Source organism: Saccopteryx bilineata, chromosome X, assembly GCF_036850765.1.
Source record: "Saccopteryx bilineata isolate mSacBil1 chromosome X, mSacBil1_pri_phased_curated, whole genome shotgun sequence".
NCBI classification, from domain to species: domain Eukaryota; kingdom Metazoa; phylum Chordata; class Mammalia; order Chiroptera; family Emballonuridae; genus Saccopteryx; species Saccopteryx bilineata.
In genome coordinates, this window is record NC_089502.1 from 10461779 (window position 1) to 10476622 (window position 14844).

The 14844-nt window shown below is 40.8% G+C and overlaps 1 protein-coding gene across 1 annotated transcript in view; it reads left to right on the forward strand.

The window, feature by feature from the left end:
• GPC3 (glypican 3) overlaps positions 1 to 8699 on the forward strand; it is a 692738-nt gene extending 684039 nt beyond the window's left edge. Inside the window, exon 8 of the mRNA XM_066250036.1 lies at positions 8220 to 8699. Coding sequence (XP_066106133.1) covers positions 8220 to 8389 — 170 coding nt within the window. The 3' untranslated portion in view covers positions 8390 to 8699. The remainder of the gene's footprint in view (positions 1 to 8219) is intronic.
• Positions 8700 to 14844: the final 6145 nt, after the last annotated feature.

Here is a 14844-nt window from a genome sequence, read left to right on the forward strand (position 1 = left end):
CTTGGAACAACTTCAATTTTTCTGAATTTGCCGATGTTGTTTTTGTGGCCCAACATATGATCAATTCTTGAGAATGATCCTTGTACACTGGAGAAAAATGTATACTCAGTCACTTTGGGATGAAATGTCCTGTAGATGTCTATCATATCCAGGTGCTCTAGTGTTTTGTTTAAGGCCACTATGTCTTTGTTGATTCTCTGTTTGGATGACCGATCTAGAGCCGTCAGCGGTGTATTGAGGTCTCCAAGTATGATTGTATTTTTGTCAGTCTTTGTTTTAAGATCAATAAGTAGCTGTCTTATATATTTTGGTGGTCCTTGGTTTGGTGCATATATATTAAGAATTGTTATTTCTTCTTGATTCAGTGTCCCCTTAGCCATTATGAAATGGCCATTTTTGTCTCTGAGTACTTTTGTTGTCTTATAGTCAGCATTATGCGATATGAGTATTGCTACACCTGCTTTTTTGGATGATATTTGCTTGAAGTATTGTTTTCCAGCCTTTCACTTTGAATTTGTTTTTATCCTTGTTACTTAGATGAGTTTCTTGTAGGCAGCATACAGTTGGATTTCCTTTTATAATCCATTCTGCTACTCTGTGCCTTTTTATTGGTGAGTTTAATCCGTTTACATTTAGTGTAATTATTGACACTTGTAAGGTCCCTATTGCCATTTTATATCATGCTTTCTGTTAGTTTTGTGTCTTGTTTGATCCTTCTCTTTCATTTTTCTATCTTTTGTTTTTATTTGGTTGTATTCCATACATCTTTCCTCTGTTGCTATCTCTTTTATCTCATGTGTTTCTGTGGTGGTTTTTTCAATGGTGGTTACCTTTGAGTAATGAAAAGGGTCCCTACCCTGTTCATTGTAGCGAACTATTTTGTGAGTACTTTTGCACTTCATCGTCCTTTGCTACTGTTAATCTCTATCTTCTCCCCCCCTTTCTTTTTGTTGTTGTCACAGTTTAAATTTGGTTTTATTGTGTTCTTCTTGGAGCTTTTACTTGTGGCTCTGTTTTTTTTTTGTTGTTGTTGTTCTTTGTATCTGATTGGAGAACCCCCTTTAGTAATTCCTGGAGTGGGGGTTTTCTGATGATAAATTCCCTCATCTTTTCTGTATCTGTGAATGTTTTTATTTCTCCTTCATATTTGAAGGATAGCTTTGATGGGTATAGTATTTATGGCTGAAAGTTCCTCTCTTTCAGGTCTTTAAATATTGGAGTCCACTCTCTTCTAGCTTGTAGAGTTTCTGCTGAGAAATCTGATGATAATCTAATGGGCCTTTCTTTATATGTTGTATTATTCTTTTCCCTGGCTGCCTTGAGAATTTTTTCTTTGCTGTTGGTTTGTGTCAATTTCATTATGATATGCCTTGAAGTAGGTTTTTTGGGGTTAAGAAAACTCGGAGTTCTGTTTGCTTCTTGAACTTGAGGCTTTAGTTCTTTTCACAGGCTTGGGAAGTTCTCATCTATTATTTGTTTGCGTATGTTCTCCATTCCATTTTCTCTCTCTTCTCCCTCTGATATACCTATTATTCTTATGTTATTCTTTTTGATGGAGTCAGATAATTCTTGTAGGGCTATCTCATTTTTTTAAATTTTTGAGTCTCTTTCTTCTTCTCTCTGTTGTGCCTCAAGTTGCTTGTCTTCTATTTCACTAATCCTCTCTTCTATCTGACCTGTTCTATTAGCTAAGCTTGTTACTTCGTTTTTCAGCTCATGAATTGAGTTTTTCATCTCTGTTTGATTTGTTTTTATATTTTCAGTTTCCTTGGACATATATTCTTTGTGTTCATTGAGTTGTTTTCTGAGCTCCCTAAATTGCCTTTCTGTGTTTTCTTGTATATCTCGGAGGATTTTTAGGATTTCTATCTTGAATTCTCTGTCATTTAACTCCAAGGTTTCCAATATATTAAATTTTTTCTCCATAGATTTTTTCTCATCTAGCTGTGTTACCTCTCTTTCTTTTGTATCCGTGATATTTGATTTTCTCTTCCTTAATGGCATCTGAGGGTGGTTTTGTTGATAGTATTAATGAGATTTAATAAAGAATAAAAAGTTAAAAAAATAAAAAATTGAAAAGAGTTGTTTTTTTTTAAAAAAATAATGAAATAAAGAAAAATAAAATAAAATAAAAATTTAAAAAAAGGAAATTATTCCCCCCCTCTTTTTTCCTCTCCTCTCCTCTCCCCTCTTTCTTGAGAAAATCTTGTGGTGAACTGTGAATTATAACAAACCATGCCTGTGATGGAGGGCCTGAATTGGGGAAAAGTATTAAAGGGGCAAAAAAAAAGAAGAAAAAAGAAAAAAAGAAGGGGATATGGACCCACAAAAAGCAAATAAGGAAAAAATTTGTGTCAAGAATAAAATGATTTGCTTTTAGGTGTTGGTTGTCTAAGAGTTATGATGAGAGGAATAAGAAGAAAACAGAAAAATGGGGGGACAAATTAAAAAATTACTCTTGTATTTAGTGGAACAAGAACTAGATAAAATGGAGAGCCAGGGATGGGAGCACTGCTAGTGAGTTAAAAAGGTGAAGTAAAAACCCCCCAAAATGCCACAAACATAAGTTTGAGTCCCAGATAAGATAATTTGTTTGTTATTGAGGTTTGAATGAGAGGAGATGTAAAGGAGAAAGGAAGAAACTAATATAGAGGGAGAAAAGAAAGAGAGAGAGAGAGAAAAAGAGGGAACCACTAAAAGAAGAAAAAGGAAAGGAGAGAGAGAGAGAGAGAGTTAAGGGTTTTGGAGTGTAACCCTCATAGAGAGAAAGGAAGAGGAGAGAAAAGATAATGGGAGATGTAACACTTATGGGTAGTGTAGTTCAAGGAGAGGAGAGAGTAAGACCGGCAGAGAGTTAATCGGCCAAATTGGAGGAGGAAAAAAAGTATCAAGAATGAAGATAAGAGAAACAAACGAACAAATATAATAAAATGGGATAGGTTATAAAGTCTGCAGATTATTCTTGATTTTGAGAGTTTATCTTCTTGCTTTTTCTTTTCTCTCCCTCTTCCTGGTCGGTGACTCTGTACCCCGGGTTCTGCCCCTTTGACATGCTCAGGTAGAGGTTTGCAGTTGATAAGTCTCTATGGCAATGTCATGTATTGTGCTTTAGTCTCGTTGGCAGTCGAGGCTTTTTAGCATTTATAGGCTCCAACAGTGAGAGAGTCCGTGTTCCTGGAGCTTTTCTCCTAGTCTTTCCTTCCTCAATTAGTAGCCTGATAATCCAGCTATGGGGTTGCTGCTGCCTCTGCCTGGATAGTAAGAGGCTGAAAGAGCTGGCAACTCCCCACTCTATTTCCACTCAGCACAGGGCTCTGGGTAAGGCTCAGTCAGTCAGAGCTGCTAGCATAATTAGGCGGGGTTTCCGCCCACTCAAAGACCTCTAGCTCTGCCACTCTGTCCGGTAACACAGGCGGGTGCCCACTTTCGGGGCGCTTGGAGGAAACTCTCACTCACTGTCTGCACGCGCAAACCAGGATATCCGGCCAGCAGTGTCACGCTCTTAGTGAATCCCCCAACCGCATGGAAAAGTTGCAGCGTTGGAATTGGCTCTCGCTCCATCCCCGTGCACGGCTTTTGCAAGGCGCTGGGGCAGCCCGAGATTCCGCTTTGGCCCACACAAAGGCCCCTGACTCTGCCCCTTTGTGCGATAACATGGGCGTGCACTGCCGAGTCACTCGGAGGAATCTCTCACTCCCTATCTGCACACACAGACCAGGATATGAGGCCAGCCACGTTTCCCTCTGAGTGAAACCCCCACCAGCACGGAAAATTTCCACCATTGGAATTAGTTCTCGCTCCCTCCCGTGCGCGGCTTTCCCAGGTCGCTGGGGCTGCCCAGAGATTCTGCTTTCGGCCCACAGAAAGACCTCTTACTCTGCCTCTCTGTGGGATAACACGGGCACCCACTCCCGGGGCTTAGGAAGAAATCTCTGGCCCACTAACTGCGCACCGACCAGGAGATCGGGTAAAATGGCTGCCCCGCTTGTCTTTCTTTGTTTGGGTTTGGCGCGAGTGTTAGCTTGTATTGCCCGGGTTGCCACAGGATCAGTTTTTCCTCGGCTAGGATCTCCGTGCCGCCGCGGCCTGGATCTATTCACCTCCTTTGCCCGCCTCAGTTTCTATATTCACAATTATCAGAGAAAGCCGCCCTGTTTAGGTTAGTGAGGAAGGTGGAGCATTTCTTACTCCCTATTTCCTTTGGGGTTTGGTTATATATTTAGCCAATTTTTCACTTGACCATACCTTCGGGTGTATTGCGAAGCATCTGGAGGCTCCAAGTATAGGTTTTTCTGTTTCTTGTTGAAGATCTTGTTGAGTTCTGGGGGAGATTTATCGATATCGCTTCCTACCCCGCCATTACTCTGACGTCATCTCTCCCATACTTATCTTTGACCAGAACTATTTCCCATAATGTTTCCTTGTTATGCTAAACTGACATTTTTGTCTCTACTCTCTGAGTGGTGGCCTGGGCCACCACCAATTTCAGTATCTGTATATATATATACTGTTTATATTGATCAATATCATCAATATAAACCTTGGGAACCAACAATGGGGTTGGTCAAGTACATTTGCTACTATTGAATGGGGAGCCTCAGGAAACCAGTAGCTGCAGCTTAGGAAGCACAGGAAGGTATCATTCTGAATATTTCTGAGGGCCTTTTGGAGGTAGAAGACTTGACTCAGCATTGTGTCTGGGACATCTAATGGCCCTGGCCATCACTGCTGGTTTCTTCAGGGAAATATAACTGATATGATAATTCTCATTCTGACTCTCCAAACCCAGAACTCTTCTCAGTATTTCACAAAGCTTAAAGGCTACTTAATCAAGTATGTGATCTGTTTTATGTGGAAACATTAATTTTTCTCATGCTTTTTATTTTTATTTTTATTTTTTGTGTCAATGCTACTTTATTATTTATACAACTATATATTTTAGTGAATATAGAGCAAGAGAATTACCTTTAAATATTGTTCACAGAAAGAAATTTGACATTTGTTCAAAATAATTGCTAGATAGCCTGGTCAGTTGTGGCACAGTAGCTAGAATGCCAACCTGGGATGCTGAGGTCCTGGGTTCAAAACTCCAAGGTTACTGGCTTGAGTGTGGGCTCAGCTTGAGTGTGGGGTTGCTGGCTTGAGCACAGGATCATAGACATGACCCCATGGTTGCTGGCTTGAAACCCAAGGTCACTGGCTTGAGCAAGGGGTCACTGGTTCAGCTGAATCCCCCCCAGTCAAGGCACATATGAGAAGCAATCAGTAAACAACTAAAGTGCCACAACTACGAGTTGATGCTTCTCATCTCTCTCCCTTTCTGTTTCTGTCTCTCTGTCCCTTTCTCTGTCACTAAAGACAATAAATAAATGAATTGCCTCATCTGATCCAACTGCCCTTTGCCTCTGAACCCTTGGACTGTCCTACTGGGTGTTATCTTCAGTGTTTCTTTCATTCCTTGGCTTCTTGGTAAAGTCCAGTGCCACAGCCCCCCAGTCATGCTGTAGAAATCTTTTCATCCTTCCATTAGTGAGCTTGATGGCCAGACACATTAAAAAATGCACAGGAGGAAACCCAGTTTTAACTATAATAGATGTGTTGGCTCCTGTGTTCTGGAGTAGTGGAATAAAAAGTTTTTATTCATAGTTTGTATTTCACTAATCAATATATTTTTTTTTCAAGAAGAAATCCATTACTGCTTAACCAGTATAGTATTTTGGTACAAAAATTTATTCAAGGGTGGATATAGTTTCATACGAGGTTCAGAGTCAGATTTGCATTCAAATAGGACCACTGTGACTTATTCACTGTGTCAGTATGGGGAGAAAAAAGTGGCCTGAGTTCGACCTTCCTCACCATAAAATGAGATTTATATTACTTACCTCATAATGCTGCTGAAGTTTAATTGAGATAACATACATAAATAGCTTAGCAGATTGCCTGGCACACAATAGGGAGTCAATAATTGGCAGTCATTTTTATCATTGCAAACATAGGGTCCAAGAGATAGAAATAACAAGGTCTTTGGTGGCAAGAAAAGGTTAAAAACTACTGTAATAAACATAACTGCTGGATTTACCATAATTGCTATAATACACAAAACTTTAGTGTTCACAGATTGTTTGAAGAGCCAGATAAGTACTGTAGGTGCTGAGTGGTAACATTAGTAGATGTTTTTTCATCTTAATGTTGGGCAAAGGGAATATCCAGAAGAATCTGTAAGTGATTCTGAGAGGCTCTCATTCAGGTCAACCCTAAAAGTACTCCTCTTCACTTAAGTTGAGAAGTTGCTGTGAGACCCAAAGCTGGGCTTTCAACAGATATAGCCATATGTGTTCTTAACTTTGGTGAAATCCAATCATGACCTAAGCCTGTTATCCTTGCCGAGTGACAGCTGACCTCGGCCTTTTCTGTGCATTCTGCATAATTCACCTTTCAGAGAGAGGTCTGATTTCCAAGTAAAGCATTGCTCTTTGTTCTTTTTCTCTCTTTATTTTCTTTGTATGTATTTATTTTGGGGAGAGAGAGATTCTAGATTTTAGTCTGATGAGTTGCTTTTCCCTGGGTAAGAGAGTACTCTGGAAAATTTGCTTTGAATTATTATCAGCACTCAAGAAGAAAAACTTTCTCAGCTTTAGAGGAGCAAAATGTATATTAAAAGTTATGAAATAATTTCTTTATAGCAATGAAAAATAATTATAATTAATAACACAATGAAATATTTTTATTGAATAAGGTAAGCAAGTGATTCAATAATATATATGTTCAAATTAATAGGAAAATATCAATACCAATTAGATAAAAAGGCAAAGGATATGAACTATTATGTATTGAAAAATATAATTAATAAACTAAAACAGGAAAAGTTCATCTGTAGTACTAATTCAAAATCATGCAAATTAAAGAAAGCCTGAGATTTCATCGTATATTGACTACAATATCTTTTTTCAATTGAGGTGCAGTAGATTTGGATTCCTTGTCATTGCTGGCATTATAAACTGCAATATTCCTTCTGGAAAACAGTATTGCTGTCTATGTAATCAGAGCCCCTAGCCTTGATCAGCTTCACCTTGATACCTGGTCCTGGGCCCTACTCTGTATGCATCCTGGAGCAGCTGAGTTTTTACATTTTTCTTCCTGTGGCTTACTAAACATTTCATCCCTTGTAAGAGGACCTCTTCCTTTTCCTTCCTTCCCTCTGTAGAATCCCAGTCATTTCCTCTGTGCCTGTTTCTATGCATCTCAGTGTCCCCATGGGATCTTTCCTGTGGCCATTTGGCTGATGAGGTTGCTCACATGTCACCTTCACAAGCTATTGAAATAGAAACATTGGCGACTGAGTCTAGAAAAGCCAAGGGAGTAGATTTGAGCTCTAAATCTGGAAAAGTAAATCTGAAAGAAACTGAGCCTGGAGCCAGGGCCAACCACTTTGAATTTTCTAACAAACCACGATCTACTTAGATTTGACTTCTGAGAGACTTTCTCATTAGGGCAACCCCAACACCCCAATTTTTTTCAGAATCATGAACATATTATAAATGATAAGCAGTCAGAAGGCAGACCCTTAGGTATTAGCCTTTCCTTAGTCTTAATTTGCTTGATATTAATTTAAATTTTATATATTTGATTAATTTTATGTTTTTACATTTTTTAGAGGTGATAAAAAGACCATATAAATAAAAGAAGAACTATTTGGGAAAAATAAAACTCCTTTCAATGGCAAACTATCTTATCTTCAGTTCTAAATCAAGGTTTTCAGGAGGGAATCTGCATGGGGTGCAGGTGTCCAGGAAAGTTGTACTGGGAGCCTGCAACATCCCCTCCCCCATTAACACACAATCTTCCACTGTATCTTACATTTTGATACCAGAGAGATCTGGTGAAATTGACCTTCAAGCACAGCTTTTCCGGGGAGGAATATTGCAAAGGGCCAATGTTCACCCTAGGGTATGGGTGAAGTCACAATAGAGAGAGAAACACCCAGCTTGCTCCCTCTTGGTATGATCTCTGGAAGGAATACCTCTAGCCATTTCCCTCCTCTGCTTCCCCACCACCACACACATGCCATCTCTTTCCCATCTTCAAGCAGCCTTCCTTTCCACAAAAGGAAGAAATCAAAGCAGGACAACCCAGAGGCCAGACAAGTGCTTGAGTCATGAATAGTGTACACCTGATGCCTTGGTAATCCTGTATTTAAAATTCTTCTTTGCTTTTGGCAGAACTGGCTTATGATCTGGATGTGGATGATACTCCTGGAAGCAAGCAACATGCAAATCAGAAGGACAATGAGATAGCTGCCTCTCACAACGTTGGGAACGGCCATCCCCCCCTGAAGGTTTTGGCCAGCTTGGCAATCTCTGTGGCGTGCTTTTATTTTCTGGTGCACTGACTTTCTAGTGCACAACACGTGTGCTGCCCTTCAGCACTCTGTGGTCTTCCTCTATAAAGGGAACCACCTTCTTATTTTTTTCTATTTTTTTATCTTTTATACCTCCTCCAGCCATTAAGTAGAAAACTAACCATGTGTTGTGTTTTTGAAATCAAATGGTACCTTTATGAGGAAGGTTATTTTAGTGGTAGTATAGATTTTCTTTTTGCAAAGAAAAGAAATCAAGTCATGCCAAATTATTTTCTTAGGTTTGGCTACTAGAACATGGTTACCATGTCTGTCTATCTTTATTTCTTTCCCTTTGCATGGATTTCTTTGGAAAAAAATAAATACTCAAATAAAAATGCATTGTGTCTTTTTTTGTAAGCTTTCATATGATGACTATGAAATGCTTTTCTTCCTTCTCATCTAGGTTTTAATTCAGCATATAAAATTCCCATCAGGTGCCCACAGGGGCCTTGAAAACTACCTCCCTTTTGGATGGATATCAATCCTAATCCCGAACCCCAGTCAAAGCAACTCCCTCCCAACAAACACAACTAATCCATAATCACCATTTAGAAACCTTGGGTTAGGGTCTCTCACCTATGAAACTAAAGGTATCTCAAAAAGTTTCACTGTCTCTTTACAAATTTCAATTTTCTGAAAATGCTTTACCCAGATAGAAATCTTCTGTGTGGGTTGTGAACAGATGTACACATTATATTTTTTCATCTTCCAACCCAGAAAGGTGAACCCAAGCAGTACAAATAAATCACTGGCCAAACTTATTGGCTATTATCTCAGGGTTGTTCTCTGTCAACTTTCTCCAGGGGTTGCCACATGGCAGGACCATCAATGGCCCTGGGTCAGTTTACAAAGGTTGTCACCAGAAAACTCATGATTTCTAAGAAGCATTGCTCACTCTTGGCTTCAGGTCAGATTCTTCAATATTTATTTATTCAACAACTAGGCTTTCATACCTATTGGGTGCCAGATACTGTACCAGATGCTGGAGAAAGTAGAAAACTAAACAGATTTGATCCATGCTCTCACAGAGCTGAAGGTCTGGCATCAATATTAATTCCAACACCAGCTTTTTGTCAACTGTAGGCCCAGTATTATTATGTAAATCTTGTTTTTACACATATAACATCACAAATAGTAATGACACTATGCTGATACTTAGACATTCTGCTGACAAAGTATCTCAGGAATAAAAAATTTGTCATTGTTTATAATGGCCAGCACACTACCCATTTGCCATGTCGGGTCAACAGTAACACTATTGAATCTTTATAATAGAGTGAGAACTCAACTCCCTCCTGAGGGACAGCAGAAGCTGAATAAGTATGAGGAAAAGAGGGTGAGGCATAGGGACGCAGTGTTAGCAAAGGTCAAGGATGGGACTGGGAAGTCCCCTTTGATTCTAGGAGGTGGTCCCCATCAGGATCTCCAATTTCTGTCCAATGGCAGTAGGTCAACATGTGGGAAGCAGGAGGTGTAGTTTCTTACAACTTATCATTCCCCCTTCCTGCTGTCACCAACACATTTCTGTCAGGGTCGCCCACAGAGCACAGGTTTCCAATATCCATTTTCATCTTTTGCAGCAATTTCCACAAATACAAAAGGAAAATATTTAGTTTACTGTTTCCTTCACTTGGTTTGGTTGAAGTTAAGACTAAAATTATTCGATTCCCAGCCAGGGCACACAGGAGAAGCGCCCATTTGCTTCTCCACCCCTCCGCCGCGCTTTCCTCTCTGTCTCTCTCTTCCCCTCCCACAGCCAAGGCTCCATTGGAGCAAAGATGGCCCAGGCACTGGGGATGGCTCTGTGGCCTCTGCCCCAGGCGCTAGAGTGGCTCTGGTCGCAACATGGCGATGCCCAGGATGGGCAGAGCATCGCCCCCTGGTGGGCAGAGCGTCGCCCCTGGTGGGCGTGCCGGGTGGATCCCGGTCGGGCGCATGCGGGAGTCTGTCAGACTGTCTCTCCCGGTTTCCAGCTTCAGGAAAAAAAAAAAAAGACTAAAATTAGTTTTATTTGTTAATATGGTTACAATGATTTATAGCAGTTGGTAAGACTTGAAAGGGAATTATTTTTGTTTCTTAAAGCATCATTATTTCAGTATTTAAATGAGATTTATGAGAATCTTTGTTCTTTCATTCATGAAACCTAAATACTGGAAAAGTTTGCTCCTTGGACCTGGTGTGTTATAACAACACCAGACCAGAAGAAGGATGTAAAGTCCAGTTATCACCTAATAACTGTCCCTGTTATTCTACAGGAAGGTTTTCATTTTATTTGGCAAAACAATAATTTGTAGCTTTGAGACCAGGTTTCACATCTGCAAGCAGGAAAGCACTGTTTTAATTTCCACTTATCCTCCTCTGGGAGGCAAAGGAGATTGCCAGTTTTTACACATCCTTCTCATTCACTTCCCTTCTCCAGACCTCTCTTTCCCTCTTCTACAATGGAGAATCAGGACCTGATAGTTAGTCTCTTTGTTGCTCTGATTTTGTGACACCATTGGTCTTGAAAGAAAGCAAGTGATGGTCTCTTTGCCCAGGACTGGTGTCATAAATATGTCGTTCCCATATGCCTCTCAGACATTTTTCAGCCCAAGGTCATATTTGGCATATTTCAGTTCCCAGATTATGAACCAAGCCAGCCAGTGTTTCCTCTATCTTGGTACACCACACTGTTTGCCAGTTATTGTCCATTCAGGTTGAGTGATGAGGGGCAGAAAACAGTACCTCTGTAATATCCATGGCCTTCTGGCTTCAGCTAAATGGTTGGGATTTCAATGGATAACCATACACATTTACAAAACTTGGAAAATTTGCCATCTCTCTCCTAGTGATATTAACTTTACATGATAGCCTGTATCTTTCACCACTTTATCACTGTCTTTTCCTATTCATCTATATATATATATATATTTTTTTTTTTTTTTTGAGAGAGAGAGAGAGAGAGAGAGATGTGGTTGGCATTAAGTCACTTCCTTAAAGCAGGCGAGCTCCCTTCCTGGGTATGCCCAGGAGGGTTCTGGGAGCTGGAATATTCTCACAGCATTGCATCAGCCACAGCTCCCCTCGGCAATGCAAGCCTGGCTTCCGTTCATCCTCCCGCTGCAGCTGCTGCCGTTTACATTCTGAAGTCTGCGAATCGCAACTCTGGCCCAATTCTCCTCATCCTCCAAAGATGAACTGAAAACACCAGCTCATGCTGCCTGGCTCGAGCCCCGGGCTGCCGCCACCTGCATCTGGGAGTCAGCGGTTACTATAGCACACAGAAGCAAGAACAGCACCAGGGCCTGGGGGCCCGTCGGGGCAATTCTCTGGGCCCGCCCTGCCAAAGCCTCCACATCCCCCCAGGTGATGGGGTGTGCACACAGGCCACGAGGTCTTCTGGAGTGCTGAGGATCTCTTTTCCTCAGGCGTAGTCAGTGTGGAGAAGGCAATCAATAAGGCAGGAATGAGGCCCAGAGGGAAGGCCTATCCCTCATGTACCACGGCCGAACAAACATGTCGGAGAGCTCGGGCCAAGTATCCAGGTCCCAGAAAGGCATGTCCCTAATCCAGGGATTGAAACTGGAGAGAATCTCCCAGTAAGTACAGAGATCCTTTTCACAAACTTTAACTCACCAACTCTGCAATAGGGCGTGCAGGGCTCGAGCCTGTGGGGCTCAAAAGCGGGGAAGAAGGTTTCCCATTGCAGAGGGTCACTCACCCATCCCTTGGATGCCAGTTAGGTCCCTGCCTGACATTGGGCACCAGTTGTGGACAAGCCCCGCATTGGGTGCCAGTTGTGGACAAGTCCTGTTGGGGGTGAGGATGACGGAGACGCAAAGACCTGACTCCAGGAACCAGGTTTAGTGACATAGATCCACTTTATTTAGGAAGTAAGCAAGCTTATATAGATAGGTTCAGCCTATAGGGTGTTACAGCATCTTCCTCAAAGCCAATGGCTGAAAAGATCAGGGAGCTGTGTGGTTGGCACTAAGTTACTTCCTTAAAACGGGGGAGCTCCCTTCCTGGGTGTGCCCAGGAGGGTTCTGGGAGCTGGAGTATTCTCACAGCATTGCATCAGCCACAGCTGCTAGGAATGCGCTCTGTGATCCACCCACAGAGAGAGAGAGAGACAGAGAGACAGACAGGAAGGTAGACAGATGAGAAACATTGATTCTTCATTGCCGCGCCTTAGTTTTTCATTGATTGCTTCCTCATATGTGCCTTGACCATGGGGCTACAGCAGAGCGAGTGACCTCTTGATCAAGCTAGCGACCTTTTGGCTCAAGCCAGCAACCTTGGCCTTCAAATCAGTGACCATGGGGTCATGTCTAGGATCCTGTGCTCAAGCCAACAACCTTGGGGTTTTGAACCTGGGACTCAGCATCACAGGTTGATGCTCTATCCACTGCACCACTTGGTCGAGCTTCTTTTATATTTTTTTATACCTCTAGTTCATAATCCGATTTCACTGCTAGTTGGTGACTTTTCATCTCTGAAGTGTTTATTCTCCTCTTTGATTTAAACTTCTCTACACATAGATATGTTAAGGTGACTCTTGTAGTTAGAATAAGCTGGCAGCTAAGAAGATGCCCCCAACTTGTTGGACATTTCCAGGCCTCTTTCTCATTGCACATGTGTGAACTCCCAACAGCTCAACTCTGGTACTACTTTAATAAGGTTAAATCATAGAATAACATACCAAGTCCTTAGGCTGCAAAGGATCTTCTAGTTCATCCCACAATTTTTGTTGCATTACCACCTATGAGGAGTTCTCGCTAGATAACAACACAGCCTATTTGGTTGCTGGACACTTCCAATTTTTATCAAATTAATATTTTTCAAAAGAAATATAAACAAAAACAATTTTAACAATATTTTATTATAAAGTTTTTGAAATTATATTTACTCAAAAATTCTAAACCCCATAACAATTTACTATAATAATTTTGATTTATATTCTTCCAGTATTTTTTTTCTCTGTGTATGTATATTTAAACAAATAGATTATACTGAACATATGATCATATACTAGGAATCAGTCTTTATTAAGTTGAGCCTTTCTCTAATTTCCATCCATTAATTGTGCTTTCCCATAAAGACCAGTGTGAGATTAAGATGACACTACTTTTCACATAGCTGTCCTTAAACAATTTTCAATCGTTCTTTCCTCTTCTGTTTTGTTTTTTCTATAAAGCTACTTAAGTCCCATTCCATGTTCCAGTGAGCCAGTTGTCCTCACGTTCTCATGCCCTTAGTTGATCCCATGGCACTGCTGAAGCCTGAGCAGAATGGAGCACAGGTCAACTTCCCACAAAGGCCCAAGACCTGGACAAGAGTAGTCCTAGAGTGTGACCAGGCAGTGGTGCAGTAGAGAGCATCAACCTGGGATGCTGAGGACCCAGTATCAAAACCCTGAAGTTGCCAGCTTGAGTGGGGGATCATAGATATGACTCTATGACCCCATAGTTGCTGGCTTGAACACAAAGGTTGCTGGCTTGAGCAAAGGGTCTTTGTCTCAGCTGGAGTGCCCTCCCTCAACAAGGTACATATGAAAAAACAACCAATGAACAACTAAGATACTGCAACTATGAGTTGATGCTTCTCATCTCTTTCCCTTCTCCCCCCCTCTCTTACAAAAAAAGAGAATAGCATTCTTAGAATGCAGTTACAGCTTATAATCCACATTATTCTCTTCATGAATGATGAGTTTGTGGCCAATTGAACTACCACCAACAACAACCCTCTCCAATGCCCCATTAATTTTTTTGTGAGAGAATGGTTGCCAAGGCAGATCTCCACCATCCCATACTTGTATACTTGTCATTTTAAAACTAAATTCCAAGGGCTTTTAATTTTACTTGTCTGTATATTAGGACAGGCAATATAGGCCATGTATGTGTGAAAGACAGAGAGAGAGAGAGATTGAGAATGTACCAGAATGGAAAAGGTTTTTTGTTTTGTTTTGTTTTGTTCTGTTCTGTTTTTTTCTAGGCCACAACATTTTTGAAAGTCCTTTTTCTAGAGCCCTGGTCAGGTAGCTCAGTTGGTTGGAGTTTCTTCCCAATACATCAAGGCTGCGGATTCTATCCCACAGTCAGGGCACATACAGGAATCAACCAATGAAAGCATAAGTAGAAAAACAAAATTGATGTCTCTCTCTCTCTCACACTCTTTAAGATCAATAAATCAAAATTTTAAGTCCTTTTTTAGAATTGCTGTTGAACCAGTTTATGCACTATAAAAGAAAATCAGCTTCATTTATTTATAGTCACACCTTGTTTGGAACCAAAATAATGTTCATTAGCTTGATCTCATGCTCATATCAGTCACTAGATTTGCTGCCAGGTAGCTTTAAGCTTCTTCCAAAAATCAAATGTACCTTCAGAACAAAAGACCTTTCTGAGAAGATTTGAAAGAATCTGATATTAGCTATGGAGGGCTATTTTCCACATAAAAATTCTAGA